The sequence below is a fragment of the Chelon labrosus genome (genome assembly GCF_963514085.1).
Source record: "Chelon labrosus genome assembly, chromosome: 17".
Lineage (NCBI taxonomy): Eukaryota > Metazoa > Chordata > Actinopteri > Mugiliformes > Mugilidae > Chelon > Chelon labrosus.
The window spans coordinates 18,450,543-18,472,904 of record NC_140350.1 but is presented as its reverse complement, the minus strand read 5'-3'; the positions used below and the strand labels follow the sequence as shown (position 1 = coordinate 18,472,904).

Sequence of the window (22,362 nt, the reverse complement as noted above, 5' to 3'; positions counted from 1 at the left end):
CCACTGAGGATCAGTGGGTTCTTACATAATGATGTCACCCTTTCATTTCCTGACGGTTGTCCTTCCAGATAAAATAACAGAAGAGAACAGAGGACAAGAGCGCAGCAGCTCCCTATAAATCTACCTTAATGGACAGCCTGATGCCAGACCTAACAAGAGTGACCCTGTTTACCCGCACTCTAGGCTTTGGGAATGCTTCTCTCAGACTGTGCTGTGTCTGAGTTTGTTATCAGTTAACCCGCAACTGGTCTGGATTGCTTTTTTTTGTCGTCAACATAAAGATACGTGGATGCATATGAAGGATATTTGGATGCACGAGAACACGAGAACAGGCAGCAAACCAGACGCACACACCGGGCTTAGTCATGACATCATGTTTGGCACGCAGTAACTCTTAGTTATGTCCTGTTCTGGCCTGAATTTGGACGGCAGCAGAAAACGGGGCCGTGTGCAGAGGAAGTAAGCAACAATGGAATGAGGGGAGGGGACCATCACAGATTGCAGACATGGTGGAAAAAAAAAAAAAGACAGTAGTGTGAGTGGTGTGGTTTTAAAAAGAAATGCAAAGGGGATTGTTTAAATCAAGCAGGAACGGGCGAGAGTGAGAAAAGAAAGAAACTGATGAAAGCGACCGGAAAGAGGGATGAGAAAAGAGCCAGGGATTGAGGTGAAGAAAGAGACGAAGGGAGAGAAAGTGAGAAGTGCTATGAGAGACATCAGGAGCCAGCTGGATGATGGCAGCTGTTTGTACATGCCAAGCAGACAAGTGCAAGAAACAAGGCGATGAGTGACAAAAACGGGAGAAAGAAAGGGAGGGATTAAGAAACTTTGTGCCGCCTTGTCTCTTCATCTGCCCTGAAACAGTCACCACTGCTGCTCATCTGCTCCATCTTTAATTTAACCAGCCCTCGAAGGGAAGCTTCAGAATGGTTTCAGAATGATCTTTAATGCACTTGTGTCCATTTCCAGAGCCCTGTAACTGATTTCTTTCTCATCCTGTGATGTTTTAGAGATGCCGAACATCTGCTCATGTAGTTTAATTTGCTCGCAGATAAACGTCTCTAATACTTTTCCATGTGCGCGGGCTTTAGGCTGCTGAATACAACGTCTTTGAGGGCATGGAGCTGCGCGGAGCCCCGCTAGTGGTCATCTGCCAGGGGAAGATTGTCCTGGAGGACGGGAACCTTCACGTCACCTCTGGAGTGGGCCGCTTCATGACCTGCTCTCCCTTCCCTGACTTTGCCTACAAGCGTGTTAAAGCCAGGAAGCAGGTAAACGCATGTTTTACTGGACCCAACTTTACAAGTGTTAAAGTTCAGACTGAAACTGAAGAGTTGCCAAAGTATAAAGTCAAAATAACTAACTATTTAAACTGAATAAATAAAATTTCATGCAAAAGTCATCATAGTACTCATCACACTGTTGCGTCAATGAATTATTTTAATAGGAAACACCACTGTGACCTCACAAGTAAGTAATGCATTCACTGTAAAAAATAAATCGTCGATATAACACGCATTACACTATGTCTTTTTGATAACCGTTAAAAGTAAAATTATATATATATATTGACAGTATATTATTATGAAAAATCCATAGAATGCCATAAATCTGGGATTTACTAAAGGCAGACACGGTGGGAGAAAGAATACTTGCTTTAATTACACTTAAGTAAAGGAGGGATGTAGGAGTTGAGGCTGTCTGGGATTTAAGTGAGTAGAAATGTGGGCTGAAACAGAGCTTGAAGAGAAAAAGAAAAAGCGGGATGGACGGAGCCAATGAAGACGGATGCGGGGGAGAACTGTAAGTCTGACATCACCCGAGGTTCAGCCACAGGACGCTGGCTGCGCTGATAACTGTAAGGTCCACACGGTGAGGGTGGTCGAGGATTTGTCGTCATGGTTTTAAAAAAAGACGCACTGAATTTGGTCTCTTTCGAGAGAGACCTACCACATTCAGTAAAACCGTTACAACTTACAATTACATGTAAGAATGTTGCCCGCATTGCCAAGCATTGGAAAGGTCACAAGGCAGATACTGGCGACATCTTTATATTTAGAATAGACACAAAAGAGTGGTATCGGCCTTCTGTTGTCAGTTTTGGCAAATAAGATTAATGTATTTCCCATGATATCGATTTATTAAATTTTAAATGGAACATATTCTTCCATTTAATAGGAAATGAATGCACTCATGAGTTAATAGTTAAATAGTTATATATAAAGTGGTAAATAGGATTAACATTCATTCATTCGTTTTCTGTAACTGCATGTCCTCTGGAGGGTCGCGGGGGGGCTGGAGCCTATCCCAGCTGTCACTGGGCGAGAGGTACACCCAACGGACAGGTCGCCACTCCATCGCATGGCTAATAGGATTAACAGTTAATTTAATTTAGGAATTCTTTCACTTTTAGAAAAGAATTACATTTAATTTATAGCAGCTTACACTTAAAGCTCTTTGCTCCGTTGCCATCCTCCTTTGTGGTCCTAGAAATCTCATTGCCTAACAATTTCTTAATTCACAGCTGGCTGCCGATGAGAAAATGGAGCCGTAGTAACAGTGGGTTGTTTATCTTGGTAGCAGTCACTGTTATGCTTTCCTCGTTCACAGATGTCTCTTTTTAACTCTTGACGCTGCTTCCAAGATTCCACTGAGTCACGCCACCGACAGACAAAAAGACAATGGCTCGATAGCTAGCGGCATGAAGTTTTAACTTGATTTGAGAGCATTTAAATACTGTATTTGTTCTTCTTCTGCTGTAATCGTTACAAGGGTTTGCATATGTGTGTGTGTGTGTAAATCTGGAACAGTGTTCTCTGAAAAATGCATATATAATTCAGACAAACACTCCTTTAATACTTAACATATGTGAACTCGGTTACAGCTAATGTTTTGTTATAAAATACCATAAGGTCTCTTTTTGGTCTTACCCATCCTTTCTTATTCACCATCTCCATTTGTGTTCGATTGTGTTGTAGCTGGCGGTCCTGAGGGCAGTGCCCAGGGGAATGTACGATGGCCCAGTATCTGAATTCTCCATGTCCCGTGGCGGCACCCCCTCTGCGTCGGCACGTACTTCTCCGACCAAACAGCCCGTCAGAAACCTGCACCACCAGTCTGGATTTAGTCTAGCAGGTAACCCTGCAGTATGCGGTGAGCCCAGCTTTTTACTAGAACGACCATCCATCTATTACCCACACGTTCCTTTCTGTTTACATCGAATTACAATGTCTGTAAACATCAAACATGAATGTGCATAAGCTGAGTCACCATCGTGTCCCGTTTGTCTTAATTCAACTTTATGCGATGAAGTCTGTCAACGTTTTTTTTTTTTGCTTTTCATAATTAATTCTTGGCAATAAGCTTTAAGCCTGTAGAGTAATCTAATAACCTCTCATTATCCTGTTTATGGTGTCTACAGTATGTCATGTATTTGTTTACAGCCTACCATGTTCCTTTGTGAAAGAATTCACGCAGTGTTTATGTGATAATTTGTCTGTTTACGCATGTCATTAAGTTGGCGTCCGTAGTTCCATTGTGGTTTCAATGAGACTTAATTGAGTTAGATTTATGCACAGAGTTGAAGTTGGATGTTTTTACTTTAGTGTGATTGGACATGAAGTTAAAAGGAACCCAAATGAAAACCATACAACTATACATCATAGACTGTATATAAATATGGACACCAGGTCCCCACTTCCTTGCATTGGCCAAACTGTTTTTCCTGGGAATATGGGTAGCAACATCTTGCGAGTTTGGAGCCAGAGTCTGTGCAGTCCAGTCCACGTTATCGATGACCAGCCCACACTTCCTCCAGACTCACTCGCAGTTCCATGGAATTAATATTACGCTCTGCTCTACCTCCACCAGTTACAAGGAAATGTTGGAATAGACACTGAACTTGTTTATTTAATTTTTTCCAACTTTCATGTCCCTATGGAACCGCTTCACGGAGCATTTGGCAACTTGTAGCGATAATGATGTCACACCCTGTTTCCATAGTGTCAAATAACTAACTAAAACAAACCTTCTCAGAAGAATGGACACTTAAATATGCACCTGTATTGTATTAACTGCCGAAAATGACACAAACCATCCTTGAAATTTTTTTTTATTTTGACGTGTACTTTCATGTTTTACTTTGGCCCAAGTCCCGCCCACTAACATGGAGGGGGTGGAGCTTATGGCCTATACTGCAGCCAGTCACCAGGGGGAGCTCTAATTACTTTGGCTTCACTTTGGAGGAGCAGCCATCTTTATACAGTCTATGCCATACATCAAACCTTTGACCCATCTATGATGTTAGCTACATTTTACATATAGATCGAAGTTAGCAGGATTGTACTCTCGTGTAGTTGTATATTAAGGAAACTGTTGCTCCTGTTTCCCTGCAGTTCTGCTTCTTTTAATAATATTTTTTATCCTGAGTAATGCGATGCTTACACTCAGTGGCCCCATAAATCACCAAATCATCTTTATTGGCGTAGTATATGGATTGGATTTGTTCTCTGGATTGCAGTGAAAAGCCATACTCACAGATGGTGAGCAGTGTAGCTGTTATGTACCATCCAGCCATGGATGTTGTGGGGATTTGAACCAGTCCACTTCTCTTACCACTTGTCAAAAGCTCCCCCATAGGTGCCAAGTACATGAGTAGATGTACAAATGCTTGTATGTGGCCGTTACGTGCCAAGATGTTACACACAAAGATGACATCATGCTATGGTTTAGATGTTGCTGTAGCCCACCATCTTTTTTTATAGGCTGGTTGAGCTGCACATGAAGGTTTTCCAGGCAGGAGATGGGGTTAACGTTTAAAGTTTCCAATTATTTAAGTCCTCTTTGAGCTAAAATATCCTGGTTAACAGCGAGCTAGCCTGCACTCCCACCACCTACAGTCTCCTTCTTTTGTGCTTATTGGCATTTGACAAACAAGCCTGGTGGACGGAAGAAGGGCATACACCTACTTCCGTCCACCTACCCAGAAAACACTGGTTACATGTTGTTGCCCCAGATTCTGCGGTATCGGATGTGGTTGTATCTGAGCTATTGTTTGAGACGCTAATGATATTACTGAAATCAGGACTTCCTTATTAAGTAAACCAAATAAAATCTGCGATATTAATTCAATGACATGTTTATCAGAGGTTAGAGGTTGTAGCTTGCACTGCCATTTGAATTCATGTGGATTACTGTGAGGTTACAAACCTGAGGAGGGAAGAATAGTATAAACACATACCGATGTAGTTCAGTGCAACATCAACACTAAGTACAATCTTATTAATGAAACTTTAAGGTGAGTAAATGTCTCAAGGTTGGGTATATGGCAGAGTGGTTTTATCTGGCCTGCTTTAGATGTTGGCCTACTCGGAAGTTTATTACAGTAGTTTGTTATTTCTAACTGAATGAGTCATTCCCCATAATGAGTCATCTCTTAAAAATGCACCCCTCAGTGATAACCTCCTTTTGCAGAACATCGCCGCTCTCAAACACGATACTCGTAGGGGTTCTTTAGGAGCCAGTGACTTCAAACTACAGCCTCCTTAATGCATAAATCCACAGTGGGATGTCAGTGATGTTTTCCCCACAGTTGCACTTATTTGAAGACACGCTGGATGTGCAAGTTTGGCTTTTGGCTCGGCGCCTAAAACATTTTCAGTCCAGGCATCTGGTCTGTTAAGAAGCGCCTATCAAATGTGAGAGATCACAACGGCATTTACGTTCAACATCTGTTCCATTATGCGGGGCTGCTGAGTGACAGACTGATTGTGCCCACATGTCAGGTCAGCGGTGGATTAGCTTAGACTCTGAAAACGCATGTGAGAAACTGTTCTTGTCCAGCTACCAAACTGTGACACTTTATACGCTTGGTAAAAATCACAAACCAGAGAGTCAGTGTTTCCACTGTTTTACGGTTACTAATTCTCTCCTCTGTCTTTGACAGACTAAATGTGTCCATGTGTATCCTCAGATCAGTGAGAGCAACCTTGTTTAACCTGGCTAGAACACAGCTGTGTTAGTATTAGCGGTGTTGGTACATACGTGTAGTATTATTAATAGGTGACAACTCATCACAGTTGGGATTAGCCTTTGGCTGCATTGAGAAACCTGCCTTTACAAGCTGATGTGTAATACCTCATTGATGAAAACAGAAAATGACCTCCGCTGGAAAGTATTTCCAAAGTTGAGTTAAGAGGGGAGTTAAGCTTCTCCTGGTTTCCCAGGCTGTGTTATAGTTATGTGTTTCAGTATGTGTGTATTATTGTGCATATGTGTGCATATTCTCAGAATGAGTCTGCATCTTATCTATTTTAGTGTTTCCAGGGCTACCACCTGCAGAGTTGATTCACTTGTCTGGTTGGAGACGGGAAGGATTGTTTACTTAGACTCACACTGCATCACAGTCTGACATCGTTCTACTTTCCATTTATATACTCGCCGATAATTTGTTGCGGCAGACACCCTGGCTCGTCCTTTGGAAACATCGCCCTTTATGTCGAACTCTAGCATTTTTCTGCTAATGTCTGAACAGCGCTGGTAGCTTTTGGGCGCAAAATTCTGCTGAAATCTGCGTTCCCCTGTCGCCTCGGTGACACATACCATATGTCGTGGATAATAATGTGTCGTGAGAATTATGCAGTGCCTGGGAAGTAATAACAGGAGTGTATGACAACAGTCACTTGTGTGCTGTGATGGCTAAAAGCTTTTCCAAGTGAGCATGAAAAGACTGGCAATATGAGGTCTACTTTCCAGAAGAGTGAGAAAGGAAAAAAAAATCCATCATCACTGTATGCAGTCTGCTATAAGAATGCTATTAGATGTCTAGAGTCTTATTTTCTATTTTCTTTTCACATATCTTTGTATTTATCTTCTCTTAATAAAACACAGCGACACTTAATTTATTTTAACTGAAGCAGAGCCTTGAGCTGTGGTGGACGTTTGCACACGACAAGTGAAACTTATTTGGTGTGGGGTGACAAGGTCAAGGTTGATATTAAGCCAAAAAAATAATGTATTCAAAAAAAGAACTTTTATTCTGCTCCCTAATGGTATTATTTAACACAGTTTGCTATTCTTGCATATATTTATTAAGAGGTTTAAAGAAAAAAATAGAGTTCTGCATTTAGTTATATGCAGGTGCAGTGCACAGTTAAGGCAGGCAATGATAAAGAAATGTATATGGGGCCATATTCTTCATTAGACATTCTTGTGGACTCTGCAATGAAAGAAACTTGTGGAAATCCTATTTACTTTCTTGTGAAATCACGCTCTATGTCGAGCCACCGTCTTTCAGATCTCTCTCTTTAGTGCTCTTTTCCCTGGAATTCAATTTCCTTATGTGCTCTTTGGTCTCTGTACACGAAACCCCTCTTTACTCGTTTCTCCTTTTGTCTCTTTCCAGGTCCCCCCACCCCAGACGACATCCCCATCAGGCCTGCCGGTCGGCGTATTGTTGTGCCCCCTGGTGGCCGCTCAAACATCACATCTCTCAGTTAAACAGCAGGAGGACAAGGGCACGCGTCCAGAAAACGACAACAGCCAGAGTGCAGGGTTGAGGGTGGGAGGGATTGAGAGAGGGAGGGTGGGAGGGAGGGAGATAAACGGGGAGGGAGGAGGAGATGCAGAGGACCACGATTAGTTAAAAGTAAAAAAAAAGCAAAACACTGAATCCTCATGCCTTACCTGTCACAATGCTACTATGCTCAGACGAGAACAGTATCCCTTTTCCTGGATAATTAGAGTATTGAAGTGGTTTTAATTATACATTTTACCAAAGCACATCAAACATAACCATGCTACACTACACTACAGGGACAATATGTTAACTTTGCGTGCTTTAATAATAGGACAATAAACCAGTAAAGCTCTGCGCAATCACATTAATAAATCAAGAGAGAACACAAGCTGTGTGTTTGCTAAGGAAAACGGATACTGCATTTCTCAGAATGATGCTATGGTTCTTTCATCCTGTTTGGCTTTCAATGTCACCCCCCCTTTTCAGTAGCCTGCTTTCTCCATAGTCAGCAACACTAGGTCCTAAATTAGCCATGTATTATCATGCAGTACCATTGGTTAGCTCTAGGTGGCATTGTACATATATATGGTAGATGTAATGTAGCTTTGTGAATGATGTTGTTGCAGCCTGTTTGGGTTTACTGGACCAACTAAGAGGTGTTTATCAAATCAGAGAGCAGGAGGGCTGTTTGGACGTGGAGCTGCATGGGCCGCATTGACGTGGGTGACGTGATCCCGGATCCTTCTGCCCTCCTCCTCTGAGTGGGTTTGATTAATGCCACTCCCATGATATACTGTACTGATTATTGATGTTTAAAAAGAAGAAGAAGAAAAAAAAAGATGAAGGTAAACACATCTGAAAGGAATTTGTCAAGAAGAAATACTAGACAGGATTTTAATATTCTTTATCCCCAAAAGTTTTATGTCTGTTTTTATTTCCTGCACTCCATCACAGCTGTATAAAAATAACATTGCAAAAAAAAATAACAACTGTCCTTTGCATTTGCTTCTAGCTTATTGCCCGAGAAGGCAAAATGGTGGAAATAACTAACAAACCTGATCACAAGAGGAAAGAATAAAACTGTACCACAAAGTTCAACCATAACATTGAATGGAGCGCTTTGCAACTGAGGGCACCTGCAGAAATAACAATAATAAAAAAAAAATACATGCAATGAAATGATTAAGTAACAAAAACCTGCTTTTCAAATAACAGCGCTTCACTTCTTGCTTTACTTTTTCATTCCTGACCCACTGGGCTTTCAGTCCAGGACAAGTGGAAGACCATCATTCCCTTGTAATCCCAACATAGCCCTTAAACGCTGACCAATGCTAATTCAATATCAGCCTGAATATAACTGAGCCTAATTTGGTTCTGTCTAATATTCTGGATCTGATTGTGTTAGGTGGGGGGGTGTTAGAGCTCTTTTTTTATTATGTCTCTGCTGTTTCCTGACAAGGCAGGGGATTGTGGTGCAGTAAGGGAAGCTTTTATTTTGCTGTCGCCCCGCTGTGGGGGAGGGAGGGAGGTGGCGTTTTCATTCGGCAGACTGGGGCAGGCACAAGTGGTGGTTTGTTGTATTTATGTTAGTTTGACGACCTTTGTTACTGTTTTTATGTTGTTTCTTTTTTACTGTTGTATCAAAACCCAGAGATGGCAGGTCAAAAATAAGGTGTGGTGTGGAAGTATGATTTGTTTCCTGAATAAACATGAGTTGCAACTTATGGACTAACCTCTCGTGTGTTATGCTGTTATTCGACATGATAACATTCAGTATGCACCAAGGATTGACATAAAAATAAGTTAAATAGATAATAAATAGTCAGTGTCAACTAGTATATTTCATTCATTCATTCATCTTCTATACCCGTTTAGTCCTGTTAAGGGTCACGGGGGTCTGCTGGAGCCTATCCCAGCTTAGTATATTTCCTTCTTCGAAAAATTATGTCAACTCACAGACTTCTTTCACATATTGTAAAATATAAAATTACTTATTTGAGGGATTCATTTTTTATTTATATCAGTGTACACCCATATTTGCACCTACATGATTTAATTTACCTGTCCAGGGTGTACCTCACCTCTCACCCAATGACAGCTGGGATAGGCTCCAGCTCCCCCACGACCCTCCAGAGGACAAGCAGATTTAATTTATTTAGAATTTAATTAAATAAATAAAAATAAAGATAAATTAAATATATGAATTAAACAGCACAGTAATGTCCATTTTATTAGGCAGTATATTTGTCTTTCCACTGTGTAAACATGTACTGTTGTCATTCGGCCGCTAGGGGCGGACTTGAGCAGCACCCAATTTAATTGACACACCTGCTGCACCGCTATAACTTCCGGTTAGTTCACAGGTAATTCAGTTTGCAACGTACCTAGTCATATGCCAGATTTGGGGGCTTCGCTGAGTAGTAAAACGAACAAACAAAGATTAAAGTGCATTCAAGGGTTTGGCTGGATATTTTACTAGCTTATGTTCTTAATTCAGCCTACAGTTACAGGTACTGAAAAGTGGCGAAATTTCCGCACACCTGCCGGCGAAAAAGGTCCACTGCGAGGTAGCCGAACTTTTAATTTCTGCTGCTACAGAGTGTTGTTTGAAGTTAACGACTGCAAGGCAGTATAATAACAAGGCGTTTCATTTTACTCAGTCGTAGACACAGTTGTATATTAGTTGCTTTTAACTTTGTTTGGCTGTTTAGTTTATTAGTTTAATAGTTTTTTAGTTGGTTTAAAAATAACACTAGCTATATGGACACTTTGTTTTTTTGTTAAATGCTGCAATACTCCCTTTTCACAGCAGCCATTTTGACACGTCAAAGCAGGCTACACATACATACATAGGTGCAATTAATTATGGCCCTGTTCCATTTAGGTGGGGTGGGACCGTGGTATTGAATAAGCTGGCTCACTGGAACCATGGTTACACACTAAATGGACTGGGACCATCTTGATTTGGCAAATCAAAATGGCCTTGGGGAAACTAGTAGACAAATGTCACATCTGTCACCTGTGTAATCCATCTAAATGTGGCACTATTGTATGATTTAGTTTAAAGCAACAACAAAATGCCACACAAACACAGAGAGAATTCAGGATATCCTGTAGACTATATCCAGCTATTTAGGCTGTGATGAAGTGTCCACACCCAGCCCCGCTAAGTTCACTAGAAGCCGGAGGTTACACACACACACACACACACACACACACACACTCCCCTTCACCTTTTAAAACCGCTGCAAGGTCCCACGTGGGTTGTTAAGTGGTGGGTTAATGCCTCGTGTTATCACAGTAATCACGTTACACGGAGGAAATGACCATCATAAAATGCAGACTGGGTACCTTCATGCAGCTGAGTCAGCAAACTCAGTCTGACCAGGAGTGTCTGTGGTGGCTGCGAAAATGAGAACGTTTGTTTCACAGTAACTGCACATTAGTTGCTTTCACTCGTCTTTTGCTTTATTTGAACAAAAAGATTAAATATAATCAAATCACAGCATTTATTTTTCCATTATTTTCCACGTCTTTTATGATATGAGGTTTGCTGATTATATCTGCAGAGGTGCCAGGCAGATTAGGGACGCATTTATCAAGGGAAAGTCCTCCGCCCCCAAGATCAGCCATTAATGTGGAAAAGTGCTGTCTCAGCTCAGCCTACGTGCCTTCCAGATGACCTGGGGAAGTGATGGCCTCAAATCTGTTAACTGTAGATGTGGGCTGGCGACAGAGGACAGGAAAAGCATATAATGCATGTCAGATGCTGAGGGTGCATTATTAAGGGATGTCCAGAGAGATACTGGAACAGAAAGAGAGCCTCCCAACACTTTTCCAAATTAGATCGGATATATGTGAAGGTAAATTACAGCCACTGAAACTAGAGGAATGCTTTAGTTTCTGGTTATCAACCTGCCGCATTTAACAGTTACACAATTTTTGTCCTTTAGACTTAGCTATGTTTTTGCACTCCTCTTTTGGTCTTTAACTGTACTACTAGTCAATTAACACTAGGGGGCAGCATTGTGTTTAGCATAGCAGAGGGCAATCATCATCATTTGTCCAATTTTACTCATTTTATCAAAATATGGTCGTTCAGAATAAAGTGAAATAAAGCACAAAGCCGAGTCAGATGGGTTCTGAAAAATTAAAGTTATTATTTAAGGCACACCTTAATAGTTTGCAACTCCATCACACTTGATTACAATTAACACACAGTGAAAAGTGAAGGACAACAAAACTCTAATAGGGTTGAGATACATGGATTTGGAACAGTTATGTTCCCAGATTAAATTACCTGGGTTACCATTTAAAGCTTTACGGAAGGGTAAAATGCATTTCATCAAATGATCACCAGCTGTATGCAATAAAACCCAGTTTTTTTTTTTGGTACTCTCAATTTAAGATAACCATTCACAAATATTATTTACTCCAGGTAAATCCAGGTTCATCCTTTAACTATCCAACTTTATCTTACAACTTATACAGGAAAACCACCTTTGGATCGTAAAGTTACACCAGTGACGACGACGACAACAACAGCAACAACACAAAGGTAAGTCAAAACATTGTAACAATCTCCAATAGAAAAGTGCCACTATTGATGAATTTTTAAATATGGTTTAAATCTAATTACAAGAGATCATAGTCTTAAAAAGATTAGGTCATATTGCAGTTGGGTCAATAGAGTGGGTAGGAATTAGTAGAAATCACATTTACTTACTTATTGTGAAAAAACGCTCAGGTCTTAACTATAGTTATTAGGAAATCATAGGGGATTAGCTGTGTGCCATATCTATGGTATAAGGCATCCCTCTGCAAACTTCAGAGGCGGGAGTGGTTTCTTGGATGTGATTTTAAACAAGTCTATAGGTAATCTTACAGCATATATGAGGCGCGTTATCTTGTTATTAGTCTGGTGTTGAATTTTTGAACGTTGTTATTCAATGTTGTTGCAGAAACAGGCTGCAAATACATTTTTTTTTTTCTGCTAAGGGAGCAATTAATAGCAAATACAAATTCACAGAATTATCTGGTGGCACAAATGTAACTGGTTGCATCCAACACAAAAGAGAAAGGACATTAAGGACATTAAGGACATTAAAAACAAATCTCAGTGCAGACAATAGATGAAAAATGAACCTTATCTAGGAGCTTAATCCTCGTCTATAAAACCATCCCTAAGGGAATAAATATTCACTCACAGCTTTAGATTTATTTTTTTTTGTCTCTCTGTGCATAAATGCTACACTTTATGAAGAAGCATGTGCAAAGCAAGGTTCAGTGCTGAACATATAACATCTACCACTTAGCGTTTCTATGTTTTCATTTGCAGACTTAGGCAAAAGTTAATTATAAACTTCCTCCAAAACCACTGTTTGATAGCAGCGCTTCAACTTAAACCATGTGCAAGTCGAGAAAACGTGCAGCATGTTTTAAATATATCTGCTACTGACGGAACTGGGGAGTTATATCAAATGCTGCAATACTACCATCTTTGTAAGCTTAATTAGCAAAGCTAAGCATCATGACTACTATAACCATGTATCTGCTGCTATGACAAAGTGAGCCATTCATGCTCAAGCCTACAGTTCATCTCTATTAGTTCAGTCTTAGAGGACGCTGTGGTTTCATTATTAAACTCTGCACTTTTTTTGTCATGTTTGTTTCCCATGTCAGGTAGAACACACAAGACAACCCAAATGCACTCTGCCATCCTTAGACCAATTCTTTTGAAGATAATTATTTCCATTTAGCACTGGAAGTTAAATTCAAATAGCCACAATCAACCAGGCAACGCCTCTCCTAGATTATAAATCAGAGTGTTCTGTCCTAGCAGCAGCAGCGCATATAGCTTCTGGCCATGGTTGACCAGCTGAGCAGGTGCAGCATTGTCTTCTTTTTTGGCAGGGAAGTGGCTTTATTTTCACTTCAGCCCGTTGCCCAGAGTAGACGCTGCGCAGTCATCAGAGCACCAGAGTGATGTAAGGGAGCATGATATGAGTGACATTCTGCTGAGAGTCATTCTTCTTGGTGAGAGGGAATAGAAATGCCCAGCTGTAGCGTTGCTGCTGTTTCAGGAGCCCATTTTACTCCCACAGCTCTGGAGTTCCTGATAATGCGCTTTTTTTTTTCTTTTCTTTTTTTTGTGGATGCACAAATGCATACAGCGTTTTTATTTGTGTTTATATAGACGTTGTGGTGCAGGGACACTACAGACCAGTTTTAAGTGCCTGTGTTGTTAGAGCAATAGGTGCCTACGTTGCTGATCTACAAGCTTGTGTGAAGGTGCAAGTGATGAGAGGCTAAGAAGGAATCTTAAGTCATGAGACCTATCCAGATAAGTAAGCAGCTGGCTCAACGTTGTTGTTCTCTCCATCTTCTATCGCCTTGTTCTTCTCACACGTGGATAGCTCAGAAGACTCTGAGTCGACCACTGCTTTTCTTGACCTGTTGAATAAAAACATTTTGAGCTTAATTACACTGCTCTCTAGGACACAGAAACAGTCGTAGGCAACATCAACAAAGATATTTTAGATGATGCACTTGTCAACATGTTTGTGAAGGTTCTCAGTCTCCATGTCATTGTAGTTTTTTGAAAACGCTTCACCACACATCTCCTCATCATTGCACCACCCACAGATGTTCCTATTTAAACCCCAATTCCCCATCAGTCTCTTCAGAAGAGAAGAAGCTACTTGGATGAGTGGCGAAGCATCTTCAAGAAACTCTACAAGTCCACTTGCCCTTGTTTTCAGCTTTTTTGGACACATTTCTCAGTTATACTTAGTGTGTTTGAATTTATTTCTCCAGACAATTTGCTCTATAATATTCCCATCCTCTTTATACTGTACTCTTTCAGCTGAGGGGGTAATGTTTTGGTTGTTTTGTCTTTTTTGTCTTGGCGTCCCCATGTATGAGTAAACACTGCACCAGTTTTAACATTTACTCATGCAAATCAATGGTAAATTATTCAATTTTGTATTCACTTCCAGAAACATCTCATTCTCAAACCGTATACCGACAGCGTGGGGACAGTCTCTGGCGGTCGCTGTATTTCTGCCTTAATCACACACCCACATACTGTGTATGGGCCAGATCTTCTACCACAAATAGACAGTTTACTGTCCCTTCACACCATCCTACATGCTCTCACCAGGCAAGTGAAACTGTATTCACTTTAAAACTATGACTTCAGTCTACAAACTATACAGCATATTGAATTAACCACACAACCGATACTTTGAAAAAGAAAAATAACTTCCCAAACGTTAACTCTTGTGATGTTTCAGAGCACATAATGGAGGTTCCTTACTTTTCTCTGTTGAAAACAATAAAGTCTCTCTGGACATTATCCAAACGTTGCTGCAACTGTCCATTCTGGGGAAGAGACAAAACATAGAATTCTCAGTTTCTGAGTTAATTACATTAAAGTCATATCAAAGTTTCTTGTGATTAGAGACATACCAGTTTGCAGTATAGTTTGTAATATCTGTTGGCTTACAGGACCTCATGTATAGTATAGTGCAGAATGTTTAACGTACAATTTACATTCTTCAGTTTCTTTTCCTTTTAATAAGGTACCAGTTAAGGAAATTGACCTAACTTTAGAGGACACTTATGCTGTGGCGTCTCCACTTGCTTTATGAGCTCATACATATTTGGCCCACTTAATCATGTGAGAGCATCCGGCTCTGTCGTGCCATGCTGTCCTCACACTTTGGTACTGTAGTGCCAAGACAAGTAGACAGGTGATTTCTCACTCTCCCAAGGAGGGCAATGAGTAGAGAGATCATTATGACACTGTACTACATGAATGTTATGTGAGAGAGACAAACTTGCAGTGACACAAGAACGCAAAAGAAATAAAATCTAAAATGCCTTTAATAACCCTAACCTAAATATAATACATATTCCAAATTTTAAACCTTCACTCAAAACTCCTTCAACATCCTCAAGTCTTGAATGAAAAAATTTCCTAAATATTTTAATGAATAAATCAGCTGAGTATACGCAGCCCTCAGGGATTGCACATGAAGTCCCACATGCACGTATGAGTGTGTGCTGCTTTCCCTCCAACCTCGGACAGATTGGCCCTGAAAACTCTGAAATGGCTGACTTTCTGCCCAGAGTTGTCAGTCACACAGGCCAGCAGAGAGGTAAAGTACAGGTGCTGTCACAGTAGGGGAGCAGCCACTGGCATCTAAAAAGCCATCAACTAATTTAGGGCGGGAAGACGGATAGGAGAAAGGGGAGAGGCAGACTAGAGGAAAGGAACAGAAGGAGTTGTGCGAGCATGCAGGAGACAGAAGAAGAAAGTGAAGAAATACAAAGCAGGTACATGATCTGCATTCATATTGATTGCAGATGAGCCTCTTGGTTTTTGCAGTATTACAAAAGAAGACAATAGACCGTGAGAACAGGGTGGGCTGTTGTATGGGGGATGCAGACTGCAGAAAGGAGTAAGGAAGGAGGGATACTTTCCAAATAATTTGACAAACATGAGTTATATGGGATGTGATGCACAAAAGGAATAACAGACGAGACATGAAGCAGGGTGATGACAGAACCTGACAATAAAAACATGGGGCATCTCTTGACACCCATTTAAGTCCCTATAGACCAACAACAAGACTTTTGTTTTGTTTTGTTTTTTTAAAATTAGTGACATTGGTCAATGGATGCAGAACACAAGCTGTGCTGCTGAAAAGCTGCTCTTCAGTACAGTTATAGTTCAGCCTGCCAGATTCGACTTAACAAGTTAGATATCAAACTTCGTGCAAGCTTATCTTAGGGGCCTGACTTTCATCTTATCTCATTCTCTATCCCATATCTGTTTTAACCGGTATCTTGTAACTCTTTTAATAGAATCTATGGCAATATTCACACTTGTATCCAGATCATATACCCTGATAGAATAGACGGACCCTTCTTCAGTTCAAAGGTTGGCAGTAGTACATTTTGGTAACTGTTAAAATATGAACAGTTTTTTATCACAAAATAATGCGCAATCTTGAGCATTAAGAAATAATCGCAAGCATGGCAATGCAGTTTCCCTAAGAATACAGTAAATATCTGGCATGAATGGTCCCTGACTAAGACAGAAGCTTTACCATCACACTTTGTGATCGAGGTGGGTTGATGCTTCCACACATAAAACGTGTAGTACATCTTGCACAATACGCCAACATGCTGCTATTTCAGCCTGACTGCAAAGAGTATAGGCCTATATATGAGGTACAAGTTTTCTTTCTCCTTCTTTGAAGCTTGCTCTGTCCTATACCACCTTTCTACTGTGTAAAACAGAATTTCCTGGATGTGTCATTGACTGCACTGTAGGATTTTTGCATCTCCATACCTACTTCGTCTTGATTATTGAGAATCAGATGGAAATTGTTGACTCTTTCCTTAAGGATTGTTTAAATATACTGTCTAGATGGATGGAGAAAGTTGGAAAAGACAGTGACCTTGCAGTGAGGCCACAATGCTGTAAGTGCAGAAAATCTGCTACCTGTTCCTCTCTCTCTTTGTCTCTTCCTTTATCTCTTTATTTGATGCGATTAAAAAGACAGTTCAGAAGCTGATTGTTCCAAATGCGAGACTAAACTTTCCATTTAATGAGACAAACCAAAAGGGAGTGCTCTGCTGGATGCGAGCCCAATGGAGACATTTTTCAAGGTCCACGCCTGGGTATACAATGTTTCTATCTGAGGCTGAGACTACTAATGTGTAGAAATAAATAGGAATAGTGCATGTATATTGCCAAATGCATATATGACACATCAAATGTGGACTTTAGAAGAGCAGTATACTCTATATTATTACGAATTATGAAAAAAAATAAGGGGAAGAATGGCCAAACTATAATTTGTACAGTGCAGATACATTTTGTTTTCAGTTGAGTTTTCACTTGAGCCTGACATTACTGAATGTCAAAGTCTATGTGGAACAAGTTGTACTTCTTAAGCTGCAACAGTTTGGCTGCGTCTGATGATGTCCCTGCATTCAGAACTAATGCGAGCCAAAACTTTGACTCTGCACTTTTAATCAGTGGCACACATGGAGCTGTATCCCCCAGATACACGAGCAGCTGCCTCCCTTCCAGTGGCCCATCAATTTATCTGACTCTAATACTAATTAAATGGATTTCCATTACTTCTATGCAGCGTCTGTTTACTTAGAAGCAATCACACATTCAGTTTTATAACATTTAATTATTTCTTGGAGACAACGATTGGAGAGGATTGGAGAGAATGTTAAGAGCCTGATTTTATGTCACTTGCAGGTAACATTTTGAACACAATTTGTCTTTGTGTAGGTCTCTGTGCTGCTGAAACAGTGTCTTCTCGTTTTTTTTTTTTATTTTTTTTTTTTACATTAATTGTCAGGTGTGTACTGTTTTTTTATGTTCATATCCATGATGTAGTTTCATCTGTCGTTGTAGTGTGTAAGATTTTACCCTTAAACACAGTTTCAGTGCCAAAACAGTAAAGATCTGGTTGGTACTACTATATAGGTTAATTAATGGAATTACCTATTTTACACTGACACATTACATTTTAAATACATTTTATATTATGTAAATACAAGGTATCAGGAGCTAGAAACTTAGCAATATCCTTGCAGTCACATAAAGTAGGGTTATCACCACCTGATACCTGTAAACCACCTGGTAAATCACTAGCCTGTAAACTGTTATGTCTAAATCACAAAACCTAAGGGAAAAGCTACATTACAGTTGAGCGACACATATTTAAAAACACCATACTGACAACCTAAAGAGAGACACCTCTACAGACAGTAAGCAAACATCTAGCATTGTCTTGTGCATCAGGCAATACCCCAAGAAACGTTTAGCGACGCCCCAGCAGTTAGTTTATCTAAGCAGGTACTGCATAAGCTGCAAGTTCTCAACATAAAAAAAAAAAAAAAGGCTTATTAGGAAAAATAATTCAGGAATTCAGTTCTAAACCCTTTTCTAAACCAAGTATTTGTGCTAAGCCTAATTCTCATTCAATACTACCAGACTGCATGAATACAACTGCACTTCTCCACTTTCTCAGCAGCTGCTATTTAGGATGAATCCCAAGTGTGCATTATGCAAATAAATGCGATTAGACATATTTTCAATGTATCTCACACATGCAGTAAATAATAGACTTGAATAACTCCTTCGATTAGGAGAAAGGTGTGTGTGTGTTTTTTTTTCTCTGCTCGCAACTTATTTTGTTCTCACAGCACAAGCCAAATTTTCTGCCGTATATTATCTGTGATTTAATTGAGCTAATTCCATGCTACATTATGAGCGTAGCAGTGGAAAGGAGGGAGAGGCAGGAAGATAAAAGAGCAGCTAGAGAAATGGATTAGGAAGGAGGCATTTACTGAACAGGGGCACGATGTGTAGACAGCATTTTGGAAGAAGCCTGATGGCAAAGGAAGAGAGTGAAGGTTGGAAAGGAGATGAGGAAAATGACAAGAGAATAGGAATATGCAAAAAGAATACAGAGCAGCCTCAGGGTAATGAGTAGGAAGGCTAGGACAGACATTAGGGCAGTTTTCTTCATTCAATATTGATCTGCTATGCTTCAGCAGTGCTGTACAGACATCTCCATCTCTCTTTCTCACACGCACATCAAGCACTCGCTTTTTCTTTGTCTCTTATATGAATCCATCACAAGTGGCCCCACAGGCCCTCTGTAAATGGATATGGTAAAGAGTTACGCAAACACAAAATGATATTTATAGACCGTAAAGTGAGTAGTCTGCCTGACTGACAGACACACAGGCCGGTGCTCACTGCAAAATATGATACCAGAAAAGGTTGTTTGACCACATAATCTTGACCAAGCTCCCAACAAGCATAATTATTTCTCTTTTATTTGCATTTTTTGTGTTTGATTCTAGTTTAAGTGATATCTCAAATATTTTCGATTTCTTGCAGATTTTCCTGTCTCTGCGGAATTATTTGGATTCAAATTTGCACATAAGCCACATATGTTATGTGTCTCTTCACTATTGCATCACTCACTTTACCCTTGTTCTTTAAACTTAAAAAAAAATAATACATTGAGTGAAAAGTGTATTAACGCCAATTAACATATGCCCCCAAGTGCAGGATGAGTCATCAGCATTTTTAAATAGTTTCACGGGACTTTTTATGTCATCATGTTTTATCCTTAAAAATATATTTTTTGTTATCAATTAGAATTTCAAGTTGCAGGAAAACGGCTTCAGTCTATAGTAATGGTACGAGTTATTGTATTATGTACCGATACATCAGTGGCTTTTATATGCATACAGAGATTTACTAAAACTTTGCAACCCTCAGTGGACAAATTAGGAACAGGTGCTAATTTAATAGGGTTAATGTCTTTTTGCAATTAAAATAAATTCATCCCATGGGCAAGATTGGACCCTCTGGTGGACCGATTTTGGCCCGTGGGCCGTATGTTTGACACCCCTGGTCTTTTGTAAAATGTGCGATCACAGTGGTTAATGTCACTGAGTGAAAGCCATACCTGTGGTGACCCATCAGATCCCTGGTCCCGGGTCTTTCTGGCAAGCCTTTTCTTCTTCTTGTGTAGCGGCTTGGACTCCAGGATCATTTCTTCCAGCTCAAATGTGGGGTCACAGTTTAGTCTCCGCCTCTGTGGAGACACAGACATATGTATAGAGTTGTTGTTGTGTCAGAAAGGTGTGAACAAAACATAGGCTGTTGGATATTTCCATATTGGATACAATGCCTTTAGATTAAAACGCATCAAGAAAACGTATCCTGTACTTCTAAATATCTGTATATACTGCATGATGCAATGCACACTTTTATGTGACAAATCAAGGTCAAACTGTGGCAAACCAATAAATACAACATTCACCGAATGCTTGGAAATTTAAAAGAAAACATTTGTGGGTTTTTTTCTTCATGTTCCAACATTAATAGTCTGTAAGGAACTAAAGACAGGGGACAGGCCTGTAATTAGAAAAAGCGACACTGTCAATTCCCCATCGATCCTCTGCGCTTTCCTCTGCTGTGCCAGCCTGACCACTGGGGATACCCGCTGCTCTGCAGTCAGTATTAGATTCAACTTAGTTAAAGTCATTTAGTTATCTAGTTACCTGCAGCAGTCATTATTATCATTTCTTCAGTTTTGGCAATGATAATCACAGTCAGCTTGCTATGTCTCTAACCCAGTACTTGTATGAAACCGAGTTATATTTACTCCTGACTTTCACTTCAGGCTCTCCTTTAGACATTTTGTGAAGGTTCTCAGTCATCCAGGTCATGGTATATCCAAAAATATTTTGGATAGACATTTTGGGATATTTTCCTCTTCGTTCAGGTACCAGTTAAGCACTGCATATCAGCTGAGCTACTGTAAAAGCCTGACACTACCGAGCACAGTGCTTCAGCTTGACTTCCCGCTTCATGACACTACAATATAGAATAATGCACCATCTCCACCCTACTTGTGGTACTGATCCAGTGAGACCACCAGTGGAGAGGCAGGTAGACACAAGGATCCTTTCTCCCTTCGTCTGTATCTAAGAGCCATACAGACGCTGCAGGGTGTCTATGCTGGGTGAGCCAGCTCAGCCCAGCAGGGGGTGGTGTTTGCAGTCTCACTATAAAAGCTTAGATGAAGAGTGGGTAATTCTGTCTCCACCTTCACTTCTTTGCAGCCTTAGGCAAAATACTGGTATGGAAATTAGTATGTGAGAACAGTAGATAGAGAGGATTGATATTCAGGGATGTATGGTGTTTTTATTCACAAATTTTACAGAACAAAATATTATCATACTCTAAAGCATCCATAGATGGCTCATTCATAGTGGTGTATATGAAATTCTTTCTATGCTTGCTATATTTCATAAGTAGTAAAAGTGAGAGAGTAAGTATTGACTGTTGTTGTGTTTGGCCTTTTTGTTGTGTCATATATATCTAACTACAACATAATGCAGCAGGAGAATGTCAGAAAAAGATTAATTTCTGATACCCACGTTCGGAATAAAGCCTGGAGGAAGCTGTTTGCTGAGCACAGCGTCCCAATTGACGTCTGACATGTAGTCCAGATCCTGTAGCTCTGCTAGACAGGAAATGCGCTTCTGGACATCTATGCACAGCAGCTGAAGGAGACAAAGGGATTGGACTGAGAACAATTGTCCACGGGACGCATAGCTGAGAACACTGAGGCATGAACACATGTTTGCCCTCAAGGATGTGTCGGAAAATGAGGATACCGGGACAAAGGTGTTGGAGGTGGAAAGGACAGGAGAGAATAGAGAGTGAGATATAAAGACAAAGAGGAAGGAGATAGGAGAAGAAAAGAAAATGATATACACCGATCAGCCACAACATTAAAACCACTGACAGGAGGAGTGACTAACATTGACCATCTTGTGAAAATTCAGTGATCTGCTGGGAAACATTTGGACCTGGTATTCATTCATGTGGATGTTACTAAGACATCTACCACCCACCTAGACCAGACCAGGCACCCCCACCCCATAGCAATGACACTCCTTGATGGCAGAAGCCATCCCCAGCAGGATGCTGACACAGGCACACACACACAAACGGTTTGGGAACAACTCAAAAAACATGAAGAACAGCACAAGGTGTTGACCTGGCCTCCAAATTCACTAGATCTCAAACTGATCAAGAATCTGTGAGATGATCCACAGAGGCCCCTCCCCTCAACCTATAGGACCCAAAGACCCCCCACTAACAACATCCTGTTGCCAGACACCACAGGACACCCTCAGAAGGCAGAAGGGAGATCTACACAATATTAGGAAGGTGGTCATAATGTTATGCCTGATCTGTGTACACATTAAAAGGAAAA

General features: G+C 40.5%; 2 protein-coding genes across 2 annotated transcripts in view; one reads left to right on the top strand and one right to left on the bottom strand.

The window, feature by feature from the left end:
* Positions 1-7,544, top strand: part of dpysl3 (dihydropyrimidinase like 3) — a 31,772-nt gene extending 24,228 nt beyond the window's left edge. Inside the window, exons 12-14 of the mRNA XM_084564449.1 lie at positions 1,092-1,271; positions 2,979-3,153; positions 7,403-7,544. Of these exons, the coding sequence (XP_084420575.1) occupies positions 1,092-1,271; positions 2,979-3,153; positions 7,403-7,497 (450 nt within the window). The 3' untranslated portion in view covers positions 7,498-7,544. The remainder of the gene's footprint in view (positions 1-1,091; positions 1,272-2,978; positions 3,154-7,402) is intronic.
* A 5,099-nt stretch (positions 7,545-12,643) lies between these two features.
* Positions 12,644-22,362, bottom strand: part of stk32a (serine/threonine kinase 32A) — a gene marked incomplete at its 5' end in the record, with an annotated part of 54,852 nt that continues 45,133 nt past the window's right edge. The window contains 4 exons of the mRNA XM_084564834.1: positions 12,644-13,969; positions 14,835-14,899; positions 20,038-20,166; positions 21,518-21,643. Of these exons, the coding sequence (XP_084420960.1) occupies positions 13,852-13,969; positions 14,835-14,899; positions 20,038-20,166; positions 21,518-21,643 (438 nt within the window). The 3' untranslated portion in view covers positions 12,644-13,851. The remainder of the gene's footprint in view (positions 13,970-14,834; positions 14,900-20,037; positions 20,167-21,517; positions 21,644-22,362) is intronic.